Genomic DNA, 16,413 nt, shown 5'->3' on the forward strand with positions numbered 1-16,413 from the left:
TATTTATTTTCAATTATACCCGTGACAAATTATGTGTGCAAATAAATCCAGCCGAAGGCATGGTGGTGTGGCCTAGCTCAGAGAGAGCAGTGGTATGATTTAGAGCTGGCTGTGTAATTGAGAGAGAGGGGAGCGCGAGAGAGGGGAGAGCGAGAGACTCCATGCAGTCTCTTAGGCGCTGGAAGCGTGCCATGGATGTATCACTGTGTGTTTGTTTTATGGTTTGCGTCTGTCAAAGCGCTGGGGCCACATATGCTGGTCATGTGGTTTTTCTCTGGGCGTTAACGGGATTTGTTTGATGTGAGTTCCTTTGGGGGGGAGGGGGGTGCATTCAATCTGAAGATGACAGCCTGAAAAGAGCACTCTCTCTCTTTCTTTCTCTCTCTCTCGCTCCCTCTCTACTATTCAAGTTCCTGTACTTAGCCTTCTCATAACAATTAAAATGGAAATACTACCATTTTACATAAAACAGAACAGAAAGCAGAACATTTCAATCAGTGGTTTTCTATGCTTTTTGGCTTGTATTCTATGAGGACAGACTTGACATGGAAAGCGCTGGAGAAAAACAAGTCTTGTAGCTAGTATCTAAAGGAGAGTAGTGTATCACATCAATAATATATTTACATAGAAAACACAGCATATTTGAAAATGGATGGCACTTCAATACTGACGTGTGTTTAAGCTCTTCACACTCTTGTCCACCAATGAAAATGTGTAGATGAAGTCTGTCCCATGTCCCATGTCCCCTCACAGAGGAGTCATCTGCGTTGGAGGATCACTGATGAGGCATTGAGCAGAAGAAAGGGAAAAGTAGAGCAGGGGGGGGTGGGGGTGAGGGGGGCTTCATGGATGTAAATTTCTCTCCAGGGCAGTCTTTCCTTGAGTTACCCTCCTCCTCCTCCTTCTTCTCTCCTTCCATCCCCTTGTTCGTCTCATTACCCAGGGCACGTGGCGCGTGATGCTGGCTCGCCTTTCTTCTCCATTAATTGGGTTCGGTTACATTAAGCCCCACGGCCAAGAGGCCATCCTGCCAATAACACATTCCATTATCAACACTCCACTGAAGACCGGAGGCCTCGTTCCCCTCACACTGAATGCTAATTGGTTATTTATTTAAGTTTTCTCTCGGTCAAGCCTGTTCTCATTGACGGGAGACGTACCACTCTGCTCTATTTTTTTGATTTGCAACTATCTCTGGTTGTGTGAGAGGCCCCTCTAGTGAGTTGTGTGTTTTCACCTTTTGTTTTTGAAAGGTCATGCATTCCTCGGGACGTGAGTGGGAACACCTGGTCTGTCCTGCGCTCTCCATGTCTGTTCGGAGCAGGACAGGGTGTGTCGTTTTTTTATTTTATTCCTTCTCTCTCTTTGCCCATCCAAACATCAGGCAAACAGTGCTTTAGTCAGTGAAAACCCTGCTCTGCCTGTAAACTAATGTGTGGAGGGAGGGTATGTTTTAATGTTGTGAGGCTAATCTATTAGCAGTGTGCTCACATTGGAACATCTTCCTGCTCAAGAGACAACGAAAGCCTTATTCTGTGTGTGTGTGTGTGTGTGTGTGTGTGAGGAGGGAGAGAGTGGGATTGAGTGGAGTGAGGGAAGGAGGGAGTTAAAGAGAGAGAAAATGACACACACTCCACATCCCTCTCTGCCTGTCTGTTTGAGTATGTGTGGAAAGTCAAACAGAGCGCAGGTGAGCTTTGGGCAGGGTGAGTGGGGATGAGGGGGTTTCAGAGAGATTTAGCAGCATGGGAATCCGACGCCACCACTTCAGTCGCCATCTCCCCAACTGTTTGCAAAACACCTCGTACCGTTTTGAACACACACTTGATTGTAGCCGGGGGCATGAGGAGTCCTCATTGCATATAAATTACAGAAGTGGGAAGCGATTATTATAAAAATCCAGCTTCCTCGCTCCCCTTCTCCAGCATATCCTCCCCCCGTCCCCCCCCAAAGCACAAGCGGGATAATTGAGTGTTGCACAAAAGGGTCTAGTAGCGTGTGGAGAACGCTGAGGGAACGCTAAGATAATTCTCTGGAAATGTTTAAAGTGCCGTCAGTGAGGGTTCGAGGTTGGGTTGGGGGGGTTGATGTGATTGGAGTTCAACAGAGATTGCAGGCACTTTTTAAATGGGCTGTTGAAAAACAGAATGCAGTTGGCGGGTTCCGTTGAGGTCAAGTTTGCAAGAGCGCCATGCCGAAGGGTGAGGAGGAAAAGCCTATGGACGAGCGTTGCCCTGCCTTAAGCAAACATGGCTAACGTGTTTTCTGGTTCTCCAAAAGGCCGTGTCTGTAAAGTGTTGGACTATTCTGTGTGAGTGGAACTAAATCGCCAGGGTTATGAGGGAGGAGTTTGGCTTTTTAGCGCCTGACCCAAGTGCTTGGCTCTCTTCCTGCTAAAACTTTTCCCTCATTTTTTTTTTTTTTTCCCTCCTTGGCTTTCTATCTTTCCCGTTTTCCTCCTTTTCCCCTCTTCTCCTGTTCCCTTCATTCACTCTCCTTCTCTTCCTCTGTCTTTCTCTGTGTCTGACTGCGAGTGCTGGAGTTTCTGTAGGCTTGCTGCCAGTTTGAGTTCCGCACAATGAATTTCTCTTAAAACCACATCTGAGGCACTTTTTAAGAGGGCCCCGGCCAAGCCTGGTTATAAAATTCCAAATGGAAACGCTTCTTTTCAATCTCGCCGCCTCTCTGAAAATATGAATAGAAAGGCCTAAGCCTATTATTTCTCCTTCACAATAAAAAAAAAGGGGGACCTCCATCCCCACCGCCCAGCCTGTGAAAGTTTCACGGCGGCCGGATCAGAGGATAAATCGCTATGACATCGCATGACCCGAGACTGTGGTCAGTCAAGGCTGTCCAACCACTTCCCTGGGGGGCTTTAGCAAAAGTGTTTTTGTTTAATATGACACATTGCTGGAAGGGGAAGAGGACAGGCGCCACATTTGATAAAACCACCTGGAAGGATTTGACTTGTCTCTGCTGCTCGTGTTAGATCACCCTGAATGACTCGCTCGTCTTTTTCCTTTTTTCCATTCTCTCTCTCTCTCTCTCTCTCTCTCTCTCTCTCTCTCTCTCTCTCTTCTCCTCCCCCCTCCATCAGTGAAACCATGGTGGGCCCAGCCCTTCCTGACTGTATTAAAAGCAACCAGAGAAACCTCCATCTCCCTGTAATTATTAGTGCTGGGTTGGTCCTGCTGGCAAAACATCAAGCCACTAACATTAGCACACCAACAGTTTATATGTACGGTGTTCCAATTTAATTGGTAATTTTAGGTTCATTTCCTGGTGGTTCAAGTGGCGCTCGATTGCAGCGTTGCACACGGGCTTAAGCGATGATGTATTGGTCACAGAGGCCTACAGTTTTGCTGGTGGATTTCCAGCCACAAGTAGAGCACAATGAAGGGAGTTTATTAAGAAGTTGAGAGAAATGGCTTTGACAGCTGCGACTGGAGGAGCACAAAAGCGACCCTATCCAATATGGCGGACGGCACGTCTTTAAGCCCAGCACATTTCATGGGGGCTGGGAGTCACCAACCTAATACTGTTCCATATATACTGTACTGTATGTGTGTGTGGTGTGTGAGTTTGAGGCCAGAGACAGACAGATTCATTTGCATGTGTGTTTTTCAGAGACTGAAGACCCTCCCCCCCTTCAGTCCTACTCTCTAACTCCAGAGACAGAGACTAGCTTAAATGAAAATCCTCCCACGTCTTATCTCTTTCCCACAGGAGAAGCCAATGGGATCTGAAAAGCATAAAATGGGAGTGAGGGATGAGGATGCTAACGTTATCATTTAGCTAAATAGCACAGACCTGTCACTGTGGCCTCGAGGCCCCTGATCACACATCACTATGGAGGCTAGCCTCTCATTAGCCGTCTTCGTGTAGGATAAGGCTCATTAAAGCTACTCCTGCACATAGCTTATCCCTGACCTCTGACCTGCAGCGCAAGGGTCAGTTAACCTGCACTGTTTTGACACTGGATCTGCTTTTATCTCTAGTCCTTACATCTTATTTCCCCGTGTTTATATCCCAGTCAAGCATGACCGTGTTTACTATTGAGACTTGCCACAGCAGTGATTCAGCGGTGGAGAGTCTAGTGTGTGAATGACTGGGTGTGTGTGGAGTTTGGTGAGGTGGGGACTGGACCATTCAGCTGCCATAAACCTGTCCAGGGCTTTAAAGCTCGAGCCTCTCGTCACCTCCGGAATGCCCGGTATGCCCGGAGCTTTCTGTTTAGTGAAGGGTGGCATGGCCGAGGTCTTTAGCCTGGGACCAGATCCCAACCCATAACCCCCAGCCCTTCTTCCCGTGAGACATTCCTTTCGGTGCGTCAGGAGGTGGGGTGGTGCCAGCCAGGGAGGGACTCTGAGGTGACCCCCCCTCCTCTCTCTTCTCCTAAAGCCCACCTGCCGTCCACCACCTCTCTCTGCCCAATTAGCTTTCACAGAATGGTTACACTGGTCACAAATTAGGACACACCACTCATTCTCCCTCATCTTTGCCTGTGGGATGGGGGCATTATAGAGTGTAGTTGAGTAGCTGAGTAGCGTGGTTAGATTGTTACACAGCGCAGGAAGTTGGAAAGTAAAGCTGAACTAGAAGACTGTCCTTGACTCTGTAGCAGGACGTTGTGTTTTTTTCAGGACCGCATGTGTTGTGACTACTCATGAGGATAGATGGACAGGCTGAATGTCCCAGCTGTGTGTGTGTGTGTGTGTGGGGGATGGTGTGAGTCAGCGACAGGGAGGGGGCTGTGGCTAGGCTGCTGCTGACGTGATTAACCCTGCTTAGTTCCACCGCAGACGGCCCTGGCTCTGTAATGAACTCCCCTTATTCACCGGCTAATGATTCCCTTTGATCTCAAGCCCTAAGACCTCTGCTCTGCTTCTGCCCTGTGGCTTTCCCTCCCACACTCCCTCTCCCTCTCTCTCCCTCCCTCTCTCTCTGTCTCACTCACTCTCTCCCCCAATCCCTTCTCCTCTTGCTTACCCCCAACCCGTCTCTTGCTGCTGCAGTGGAATATTCAGGGACCAGAGTGATGTTTCTGATGTCTGAATAAACATCTGTGCTGCTATTTTCTAAGGTGTTTATTTTATTTTTAAACCATGATTTAATTTATTTATTTCACACAAAGAGTCTCTTCTCCTTTGCTGGTCGGTCTAGGCTGACACACTTTTGTGACTGGTCATGGGTTCTGAAAGCTTTGGCTCTGAGCCACAGAGTGCGTGGGCCGTCATGCACACTCACACTCCCCCTGTCCAGACCCCCAGGAGGAGTGAGTTGCATGGACTGGATGACGTGTCCTAATGATATTTCTCTGCTTTCTTTCCCCCCTCCCTTGCATCCCTGTCTTCTGCAGTCAAACAAGGTGCCAGTGGTGCAGCCATCCCACGCAGTCCATCCCCTCACCCCCCTCATCACGTACAGCGATGAGCACTTCGCTCCGGGACCCCACTCTGGACACCATCCCCAGGACATGAACATCAAGCAAGGTACAGTAAACGGTAAACCATTTGCTTTAGTTTTCAGAATTCACAGTCCAATCTTCAGAATTGTTTTCTTTTTTTCCCCGAAGTACTTTGTGTCCAACCCAGGGCTCCGTGAGGCCTGTAGGTCTTCAATCCACCACAACACACATCTCCCTCGCTACAAAAGCAGAGCCAGGAGGAGCCAGGTTGGGAGAGAGGGAGGCAGGCAGGCTGGGAGGGAGGGAGGGTGGGAGGGGGGCAGAGGGGCTTGGCAGCCACTCCACCGCACGAGCCGGCCTCCATATGTGCACCCTGTTCCTTCCGGCTGCCACTCATCTGCTCCACCACTTAAAAGAGAAAGAGGGAGTGAAGGAGGGGGAGCGACTGAGGGAGTGCGAGGGGAGGGAGGGAGGGAGCGCGCAGACAGGATGTGATGATGCAGAGGAGGTCTGGAGGAGCTATAAATATCCCACACAGGGCCGCACGCCACAATCAGACAGCGGCATCTCGCACGCCTCCAAACACAAGCCCAGTCCACCCAGGCTGCCCTCGCTCACAACATGCTTGGACTCCACAACTGGTGTTTGTGAACTCGCACGCTAATGTGGTGGGTGTGTGAGTAAGCCATGCGTAGGTTTAGAGTTCCCCGTGGGAGATGTAAAATGGATCTGATACGAAGACCAGTTCACTCCCTCACCATATGGTTTGGTGTAGAGGGTATGTTGAGGTGTCTGCATTCATCTCCCACTGTAATGTTTTAGACCTGTGTGTCTGGTTCCACTTAACCAGAGGTCACTTGAGGACCGGTCACCATGGTCACTGCTTAAACAACTAATACGGCTCATAAAACCATATAGTGCTATTGTTACACTGGCTATATAAACACCGTACCGTTCATACAAAAGAGCTTCACTCAAAGAAGAGCTTTTGGATTACATTATTCTGAGTACCACCAAGGGAACCACTGGCCAAAATGCACTCTGAAGAGATGCAGATGCAATATGTAGAGGGGGCTAGAATGGCAAAACCCCAAAGCAAAAGTAAACATGTGAAGAGCCGGCAGAAAGAGACGATTGGCTTTGGTCTCTTCCATCTTTATTGAATTAGATGCCCTCACGTGGTGCTGTGGTTCATTCCAGAGGAGAGCCGGAGGAACAAAGGGGCCGCCGCGTTCTAGTGAGGTGCCTGGACGCTCTTAGGAGCTGGCGTTTAGGGCAGGACTCGCACAGCAATGAGATGGGCTCGGCGGGGTGGTCCATATCAGAGGTCACGGACGCCATGTCTGTTTTCATCTGAGGTGCTTTCTGATTAAGACTTGGGCCAAGGCTGGTTCTTTCTACAAATCAGTCTTATTTTAGAATTCGTCAGTGCTGCCTCATGTCCCATATTTTCTGTTATATACATTAGAGATTTTAGCATAGCAGCAGTTGGCATTTGCAGTGCTGTTTAAGTCTGCAAAACCTTATTTTGATGGAGTTAATTACATAAAACACTGCAGGCTGAAGGGTCAAGCAGCGGTTACATTTTAATTTGACAAGGAAAAGCCATCATGAAACACTCTGAAGTTTTGATCCGTCAGTTCACTCATGTGGAACTAAGAAGAGAGTATGTTGACAGGAGTGTGTGTAGTGTTGGGTGTTAGTGTGACTGATGGGTGTTGTGTAGAGCCTCTCTGGTTCTCCCCTTCCCCTGCTGCCCTGAAGGAGGTGGTGAAACAGTGAAGCGCGTGGGAGATTAGCAGCCATGGGGTTAAAGTGAGCTCCCTCTCTCGCTCTCACTCTCACTCTCGCTCTCGCTTTGTCTTGTTCTCTCTCTCTCTCACTCTTTCTTTTGCTCTCCCTCTTTCTATTGTTGTCTCTCACTTTTACTTCCTCACCCTCTCTCACTCTCCATCTTTCTCTTGCTGCTCCCCCCTTGCTCTCTCTCGCGCTCTTTCTCAGTGGAGGAATCTGAGACTGCTACAGTGGTTTCAGATATAAGCCCTCACTATGGGGGTAGACCCCTATTGAGCCCAGTTTGAAAGGAGGGCAGGGTAGAAAAGCCAGGATCCATTTGGGATTAGGAGATGGTGTTAATCTTGAGGCAGTCTCTCTCTCTCTCTCTCTCTCTCTCTCTCTCTCTCTCTCTCTCTCTCTCTCTCTCTCTCTCTCTCTCTCCCCCCTCCTGTGTGTGAGCCTGTGCATAGCTGCGGGGCTTTGCGGTTGTGAGGAGATGCCAGTCAGACAGAGCCATCCATCGCAGAGGCCTCGGTGCTCTCTCCTCGTCTCACCAAACGAGTCCAAAGCTCCTGACCTTGAATCCTGAGAGGAGCCCTCCTGATGAAGAGCTTAGCGCCAAAGGCGGAGTGACAGTCATAGCGCCATGAATCATATCGAGAGGGAGCATTAGCCGAGCGCAAAAGCGTCCTTAATTAGCCGGTGATCGGCTTACGCGGCACACCGGACCGGAGGGACTGCTGTGCGGGACGCAGCCCATTCTCCTGACGTCTTGCCCGATTCCCCCAGCACCGCATGCCCAATCTCACACGTCTAATGCCTCCCCATGCTCAGTCATGCTGCATAAGTGACAAGCTGTGTGTGTGTTGCTGAAAGGTTGTCTAATGGAATGAGAGCAACTAGTCATTAGTTTAGTCTAGTCTGGTCGTTGATGGGAGTGCCAGAAGCGGTGTGCAGTGTGCGATGATGGGACACGTACGATTGCATTGGGTCAAATCATTAGGTGTGTAACATGCATTGTTTTCCACAGGTATGCAGAGGCATCATCATGGTCAAGACATTCCCAACTTCTATCCCTTGTCCCCAGGAGGAGTTGGACAGATCACTCCACCACTGGGATGGTAAGTGCTGGCATGCATGAAGGCATACACTCACTTCACTCTCCACACACACACAGGCACACAGTCAGTTGGCACACTGTTCAACAAAGGAACGTGGTATCAAGATGGAGCCCTTTTCCTTATGCGGGCCTGCGTACAGTACAGCAGTGAACCCAAGGCCGGCCCAGCTCCAGGCCCCTCCTCTCCTCCTCCCCTCCTCTTCCCCTCCTCTCCTCTTCCTCAGCTCTCCACTGCCGCAGCCTCACAAGCCACTCTGTGCTGCCCCCCCTCCTGCGCCTCTCGCTCTCCTGGTGCACATGTCAAACAGACGCGGTCCGCAGCCATGCCTCTGCATCTCTCAAGTGCAAATTTGTCTCCGGTGGGCCGTGCTGGATGGTGCCGTGGCAGTGGGGAGAGCGAGTGCCGCTGGAACTGAAAGGCTCGATTCAGGCCTGTCAGCGCCACGCTGGTACTGTGGGCATGCAGAGTGGAGACAGATGTGAGCAGAGGGAGAGGAGAGGAGAGGAGAGCCAGAGCTGGCTCTTCAGAGGCTGCTGCTGCCGCCGCCACTGCTGCCTCAGGGCTACTCCAAAAGCCTTTTAGACGAGCCAGAGCAGAGCAGAGCTGCCTCTCCACACTCCAAGAGATGAGCTGGTCTTAATGAGTCCAACAGAACAAAGACAGTGGACATCTTTGGTCCAACTAGGAAAAACCAAAACTTGAGAGCGATTGGTGATTTCAAACTGAGTTTGAACTGAATGTCTAGCTGCTTTAGACTAGTGATCGTGAAGTTGTGGTATAGGTCCTTCGATTAAAATTCATGAGGCTTTATTGACATGACTTGCAAAGTTGACTATTCTCTGCCTTTTCAACATTATTTTGGCAATGTAAAAAAATGGAATGAATGCAGTAGTGTACCAATAAGAAGTACATAATGAAAAACAATGAAATGGATTGGATTGTACAGTGGTTATGTTGGGGGCAACCGTCACCTGGAAGAATCCAGGATAAACTCCACTTTATTGGAATGACTGGGCTTTACTCATTGTTTGTTCCGCTGTGGTAGACATACTGGACAGCCAGAGGCTGTTTATGCCTGTACCCAAGTACTCAGCAAATGGATAACTGGATCCTGAATAATCCTTTCATCATAAACCATAAATATAGGGAGAAAACAATATATGTCAAACATATAAGTTGTCTTAGTGGTACAGTCTACCCCCTCCCCCAAACAAATAAATACATAAATAAACGTTATTACACCCAGCCCAGCTTCCCTATCTTCAGGACTAGTGGTGGCTGAGCTGAGAGCTCGTTACTTGGTAATGAAGCAGCTGTGGGAAGCTCTGTATGCTTGTTTACTCTCCGCAGCATTGTTCACAACCAGGGCAAACTTCATTAGCACTCATTAGCTGGTTCCCAGGCAGAGCTGAGGGAGGGCCTGAGAGAGCGGCAGAGAGGCGGTGAGGAAGAGGAGCATTAGATGGGTCAGAACAGCCCTGTCTCACAGGAACGGTGCAGAAGCACTGCTCTCTCCACTAATACCCATCATCCCATGCCTGTGTTAGACATCCCCTTTGTATGCATTGTCTGGTCTCATTACATCTTACACTCTCACAATATAGCACACCACTATTGTCAGGAACCAAAGTTCCTTCTAAATGAGAATGTTTGTTTGTTGCTTTCCTCTCATTTCAGGTTTTCCCACCACATGGTCCCAGGTCCGCCCGGCCCCCATGCCACAGGCATCCCGCACCCTGCTATCGTAAACCCCCAGGTCAAACATGAGCCCCATCACGACACCGATCTGATGCACATGTAAGACCTGCCAGACTCACCAACCAACAACTCATGACGACTTTTAACAAATTGGGACATGTTCAGTTTCTGAACCCGATCATATTCCCCATCCCTAGAAAACACACACACACACACACACACACACACACACACACACACACACACACACACACACACACGTACGTTTGCTCTCATTCTTTTACACTTACTCATACACCAGTTCGATCGAATCACACTGGCTCCAGTCATTGCAGAGGAAGTAGTTTAGTGTGCAAACATACCTTCAGGTATTGCGGAGTGCAGTCGACCAGAAAAAGACGACCCCGGTCGAACAAAATCATTTGCAGAATTTCCACTCCTATTACCGAGATGGAGAGCGGTGATAAGCTAAGAGCGCCGGGGCGAGCTGATAAGACCTGGCCCCATGCTCCATTTCCCCACAGGCATCGCACCATACCTGCACTGCACACACTCAAGTCTGCTCGCCAGGCTCCACACACCGCTCTCTGCAGTGCATCAGGGACAAGGGTTCATTCTGCCTTTCAGAGGGGGAGAGACAATAGACTGAGACAGACAGACAGACAGACAGACTGACAGGCACAGAGTGGAAGACTGAAAGATGAAGACTGAGTTCTAGGAGATATCTAGGCTGGGAGAGGGAGAAGGAAAAAGGTTTGGTTGCCATTACTGGTGAAGTAATCTCTCTGCATGAAAGCACCCAACTGGACGTGATTAAAGGGGCTGCCGCACACCGCTTCTGGCACTCGAGCGCTCTCACGCAGCTCTGCCATTGGCCGACAGGAAACAGACCCTCGCCATTCTCACACTAGCGCCGTCGCCGTGGCGGCAAAGCCTAGCACCACCGTCTCCATTGTTGAGTTTTTGTGTTTTTTCCCCCCTCTTCCTCCCTCTTATGTTGCCTTGCTTCTTTTCCTTTTTTCCTTCCCTTCTTTCACACACTCGTCTGTGCTTTTCCCCCCTTTCTTCCTCTGTTTCTGCAGGAAACCTCAGCACGAACAGAGAAAAGAGCAAGAGCCCAAAAGACCTCACATCAAGAAACCTCTAAACGCTTTCATGCTGTATATGAAGGAGATGCGGGCCAACGTGGTGGCCGAGTGTACGCTGAAGGAGAGCGCCGCCATCAACCAGATCCTGGGGAGGCGGGTAAGTCGCGCACGCTGATGCAGCCATCTCTGCCTCTCTGCTCTTCTCCGCTTCACCGTGGGGCATCTTCTGGAGGCTCCTCCACCATAGGGCTGCCTCTCTGATGGGGCCTCCTCCACGGCCAGGCTCTCCATCATAAGTGTCCCCATGCCTAGACCCCCTTTTCCTGACGAAACAGACTGACAGGCCAAAGAATTGACTAAACAAAAAATTGGTTGCCGATAATGGATGGTTTGCAGTGACGGAGCACGCCTCTCTGTGACTTGGAAAATAGTGGAACCGCTAAACATGTTTAATGCCTTAACCAAAGCCCTGGCGGTCGGAGGCAGCCAGCCACAGCAAAGCGCCATTTGCGGCTGTGTGGGGTAATTGCCCGCTGACATAGTTTGAAGTAAAGCGCCGCTAAATTGGAACCAGTGTTTTGATATGAAATCAAAGTTTTTTTTCCTCGCTGTGCATGTTAATCTCTTCATCGTGTTTCCCCCTTCTCTCTCTGCTGTTTTTTTTTCTTCCCATACAAATCGTTTGGAAGTTAAAAAGGATTTTTTAGCAAAACACTAGCACGCGTCTCTTTGGAGGGAACTTGAAAGTGCATGCCAGTAATTGACTGCCTCTTTTTTTCCCTAATCTCCCTTGTACTGAACAGTGGCATGCTTTATCTCGGGAAGAGCAAGCTAAGTATTACGAATTAGCCCGCAAGGAACGCCAGCTCCACATGCAGCTCTACCCTGGCTGGTCCGCTCGAGACAATTATGTAAGTATCTACAGAACAGCCCAGCAGATGAGAGGTGTGTGATCTGAGACCCCTCCCTAAACATTCCTGCATAAAATATCTAAATATGCTAAATATCTAGTACCAGTCATTTTTAGTTCTGTAGATTGAATTGAATTTGAATTTATTTTAATTAATATTTAATACATGAATGGAATAGTTGAGAATTATTTATACTTGTGTCAGAATTTATTAGTCTTACTGTTGTTTAAGATGTCAGGAAATTATATAGAAAATTATTTGAGATGGCGAGTAAATGTCATCATGCAGTGTGGTATTTCCATGCAAGTGTGTGTGTGTGTGTGTGTGTGTGTGTGTGTGTGTGTTTTTGAGTGTGTGTGTGTGCCTACGTAAGATGTTTTTTTAGCTCTCTGTGTGCGTGTGTGTTGATGAGTATGTGAGCGCGTCTGCTTTTGTTAAAAGTGTGGCTCCAGCACTCACATTCACTCCACCACTGAGGTGCTTTGTGGTGTTTATCTGCCTCCCCTCGGGCACGGCAGGCAGCCCTCTCCTTGAGCCTCCCTCCTGCTGCAGCCAAGTCGCCCCACACAGGGCCACTCAGGGCCACTCAGGGCCACGCCACGCCACCGCAGGCTCCTCCTACAGCGCTTGCTCTTACAGCCTGCTGCTAATTACGGAGCGCCCGTCTCTGAATACTTTATGTTTACTGTGAAGCTAGAACATTTCATATTTTTTGTACTCAGACTGTAAGATGTTACTCCACTATTTCAGCAGGCAGATCAATTTGGTATGGCAGAAATGGTTCCCCGTGAGTGGAGTGTTTTGAGTCGGGGCTCTGCTAGCTTAGAGCTCCAGCCCTAGCTCACCCAGGCCTACAGCCTGTCCCTGCTCTGTCACAGACTTCAGAGGCGCTCGAGGCTCCCTCTCACTGTCAGCACGGGCAGAATACACAGATTAGTGGCTGAATAAGTGGATTATCAGAATTTACAGCAGGAAACCAAAGCGCCCCTCATATTGGACTGAAAAATGACGGCACACTGCTATCTATACCTATAGTCACCTCCACACCACCACCCCTAAGGATTTGGAATAAGCTTCCCATCCATACCAATCCAGACTTCTCGAAAGAACAGGATGCTTTTTATGGAAATGAGGATGTGCCAAAATAAGATACCCTAATATTATTTTTGACATTTTTCTGGTGCATCACTGGCCATCCTTATGACCGACTTAGAGAACTTTTACAAGTGGAGTTGTACAAATAAAAGATCGCGGTGGTGCACACTGTATATTTTCAGATATTTAATATAATTTATTGGCGTAAAATGGATGTAGTGAAAATGACCACCTCAGAAGGAGTTTTGGTGTGTAAGGCTGGGGCCTGCTGCTCTCTGAGCTGTGATTGGCTGGAGCAGTGAGTGGCGTGGGTTGCCGGCGGTGTCTAGCGGGGGATGAGTGAACATGGCAAATGGCAGAACGATGATAGTGGTCTAGTGGGCGTGAGTGCTGGAGCCGCACTTTAAGCCTTCCCTGTATATTCTATAGGGAAAGAAGAAGAAGAGGAAGCGGGAGAAGATGCAGGAACAGGCCACAGGTAAGAGCGCTGACCCTTGACCCCTGACCCCTGACCCTCCCACTGTGTGTCTGCTGCTGCCGCCGCTCTGTGCACCCTCTCCACCTCTCCACCTCTACCACTGGACAGCCTGCAGCACAGATCGCATCACACCAGCTCAGCACTGCCAGTCACACTCACAGAGCCTGTGCCTGTCTATTGGCACTAAAGCACAAAAGCGTTTGAGCATGCTAAATTGAGGAGCCTCATGAATAATCAGCAGTAATTATACATGCCCTACATTATCCTCCTTACAGTCTGGTGATTGGCATATAGGTGAGGTTTTGCGTTGGCACTTGTGCTCTGTGCTCAGGCTCCAGGTAGCGCTGCCATCCTCGCCATCTCGTGCCCTTAGCTCTAGACCACCACTCCCTGCCCACCCTGTGGCTCACTATTAGGTGGAGTGGATTTTTAAAGTGCACTTGTGAGTATTTTTCCCCCTTCTGCTCTGTCTCCCCCTCTCTCCACCCTCCTCCCTCCTTGCTTTCCTCCCTCCACATATTTCTGCAGACTTTGGGATTAGTCTGGCCATTCTAGTTGACTACTGCCTCAGGCTTTGCTCTCTCGTCTGCTTGCTTGCTGTTTTTTTGCTGACCTGTGAGAAGTTGTGGCTGCAGCCCTGTGCAGACACATTTTTAGCACAATAGTCTTGTGTGTTACCCCCAACACTGTACAATATAACGTCACTAATCTCCAGCAACTATAGTTATAGCTTGAGCTTGTACTTTCAGCAGTAGAATGTTGTATCTTTCTCGAGTAAGCCTCATCTGGCCGCCATTTTTAAATCACTGTTTGGTCAGCATTAGGATGGTTGGTGGATGGTAGCAACACCAAACTCCACCACCACTGTTAAAAGCTGCGATCTTCCGCAGGTACAGGCCAGAGAATGAAAACGGCGTACATCTGAGCTATGGTAAGACCACCCTACTCCCTCCGCTCTCCAGTCTCCTCTATTCTGATTCTGATGTGCTGCTCTTGGGTCTAAGACCTCTACAGACTAATCCTAAAGCTCCGACCTAACCATAACTCACTCATCATTGGCCAATGGAGTCGATTGTGTGTTTCTATCCAAACGCAATTGTTTTTTTTTTATGTGTGTCCTCTCCTTCATAACCTCTCCCCTCCTTTAAACCAGTCTCTCTGTCACGTTTTTAAGGATTTATTATATTAATCCAATTGGCTCTGTCCCTGCAGTTGGGATGGTGCTTGTTCCATGGCATGGCTTCATGTCGTACACAATGTGCTTTCACGCTATCACATTGTCACCAATTCACTGCCCGCAAATAAGGACTGAATGAACTGTATTGTATTATTTTTCCACAGGCATCCTTGCAGTCCAAACAATGTATTGCTCTGTTGTTTACTCATAAATGTGTGGCTGGCTAATCACAACCATGTCCACCCACATCTTTCCCTTTGACGGTTACTGCGCAAACAACAAGATTAGCACTTTCCTCACATTCAATATATTAAAAAAAAAAAAAAAAAATAGTAATTATTATAATTATTATATATAATTTTTTTTTTGATGAATGTGCTCTTTGGCTTTCTGTACATGTGCCCCTGCTAGGTTGTGCAGCTGAGGGCTGCTGCTGTGAGGCCTGTAGGCATAGAGTGAGTGCGGCAGATTAAAGCACAGCCCCAGATGGAGCTCCTCTCCCTCACTCATGTGTCCCCCATGTGTGATCTGGCCAATGCCGTGAATGAATAGTGGCCTTGCCAGGAGTTTCTGCCTCACACGTGCTTTTCCCCACTCGCAAGGGGGAAACTAGCCACTACGGGGCTCCACGTTTTCTCACCAGAGCAACTGCTGTGTGAACATGCAAGCATGGTGCAAACATGGGTAACACGAATCCTTTTTTTTTAATCGGAATAAAATCAGAATTTTGAATTTTGCTGGAATTTGTTGTAAACAAGGGGCAGAATGACACCAGAAATGTAGACCATTTTTCTGATCATAGCTCCCTATAAAGTCTGAATTGGACAGCTTTCTTTGAGTGTCTCGTTCTTTGCATAAACTGCGGTGGATTTCCAACTGCAACGAAGAAAGCATTTCATCTCTGATCCAATAATTAGCAGTGCCTTGTGGAGTATGGACGGACACCCTTGCTGATTCATTGTGACAGCCTTAAACTAATATGCATAATACCAGGAATACTGATGCAATGTGGAAAGCCCTCAATTTATGCAGATCCTGGGAGCTGGATTTGAAGTTAGCTTAGCATAGACTGTAGAAAAAAAATACATTTCTTTAAAAAATTAGGTTATTTGTCTATTTCTTCTTCTCCACCACCTGGCACCCTCTAAGTCATATGTGGTGTTTTAAGAAGAGTGAGATCCATTTGATGCTCTTGATTTTAGCGCTCATGTCTCAGCCTTGTTGGACATGATGCATAACGCACTGACTCTGAGCTTTCCCCCGATGTGTTGGATCCTTAAACAAAACAACGTTGCCGTAAATGGTTGGGCTGTTCTAAATGAAGCCCCGACAGTCTTTTTATCATGTCGTGGCTGCCCCCATCTCAGACCTGCCTATCTCGCCTCCATGCTGGGCCGGCAGTAGTTTTATGGGCATGACTCGCTGACAGGTTAGACACAGTGGAATGATGTAGTGTACATTTACATGACCAAAGTAAAGGCCTCCCATTTCCTTCCCCCCTCAGCACTGTGTCTGCTGCCTCTGCCTGTTGGGCTTTCTGTCTGACTAAGCACTCTGATTTACCGGCTTTCAGATTCTTATCTTCTCACGACACACACAGACGGAGACGCGCGCGCGTCACACACACACACACACACACACACACGTACATACACACATGTA

At 48.6% G+C, this 16,413-nt stretch overlaps 1 protein-coding gene across 9 annotated transcripts in view; it reads left to right on the forward strand.

The window, feature by feature from the left end:
- Positions 1–16,413, forward strand: part of lef1 (lymphoid enhancer-binding factor 1) — a 39,518-nt gene that overhangs the window by 14,843 nt on the left and 8,262 nt on the right. The window contains exons 4-10 of one of the 9 annotated variants that reach the window (XM_048255480.1): positions 5,360–5,504; positions 8,214–8,304; positions 9,982–10,101; positions 11,085–11,247; positions 11,894–12,001; positions 13,526–13,574; positions 14,465–14,505. In XM_048255480.1, the coding sequence (XP_048111437.1) occupies positions 5,360–5,504; positions 8,214–8,304; positions 9,982–10,101; positions 11,085–11,247; positions 11,894–12,001; positions 13,526–13,574; positions 14,465–14,499 (711 nt within the window). In that variant the 3' untranslated portion in view covers positions 14,500–14,505. The remainder of the gene's footprint in view (positions 1–5,359; positions 5,505–8,213; positions 8,305–9,981; positions 10,102–11,084; positions 11,248–11,893; positions 12,002–13,525; positions 13,575–14,464; positions 14,506–16,413) is intronic. The other 8 variants (XM_048255488.1, XM_048255497.1, XM_048255503.1 and 5 more) reach the window with 8 other exon arrangements.

The sequence above is a fragment of the Alosa alosa genome, chromosome 1 (genome assembly GCF_017589495.1).
Source record: "Alosa alosa isolate M-15738 ecotype Scorff River chromosome 1, AALO_Geno_1.1, whole genome shotgun sequence".
NCBI lineage: Eukaryota > Metazoa > Chordata > Actinopteri > Clupeiformes > Clupeidae > Alosa > Alosa alosa.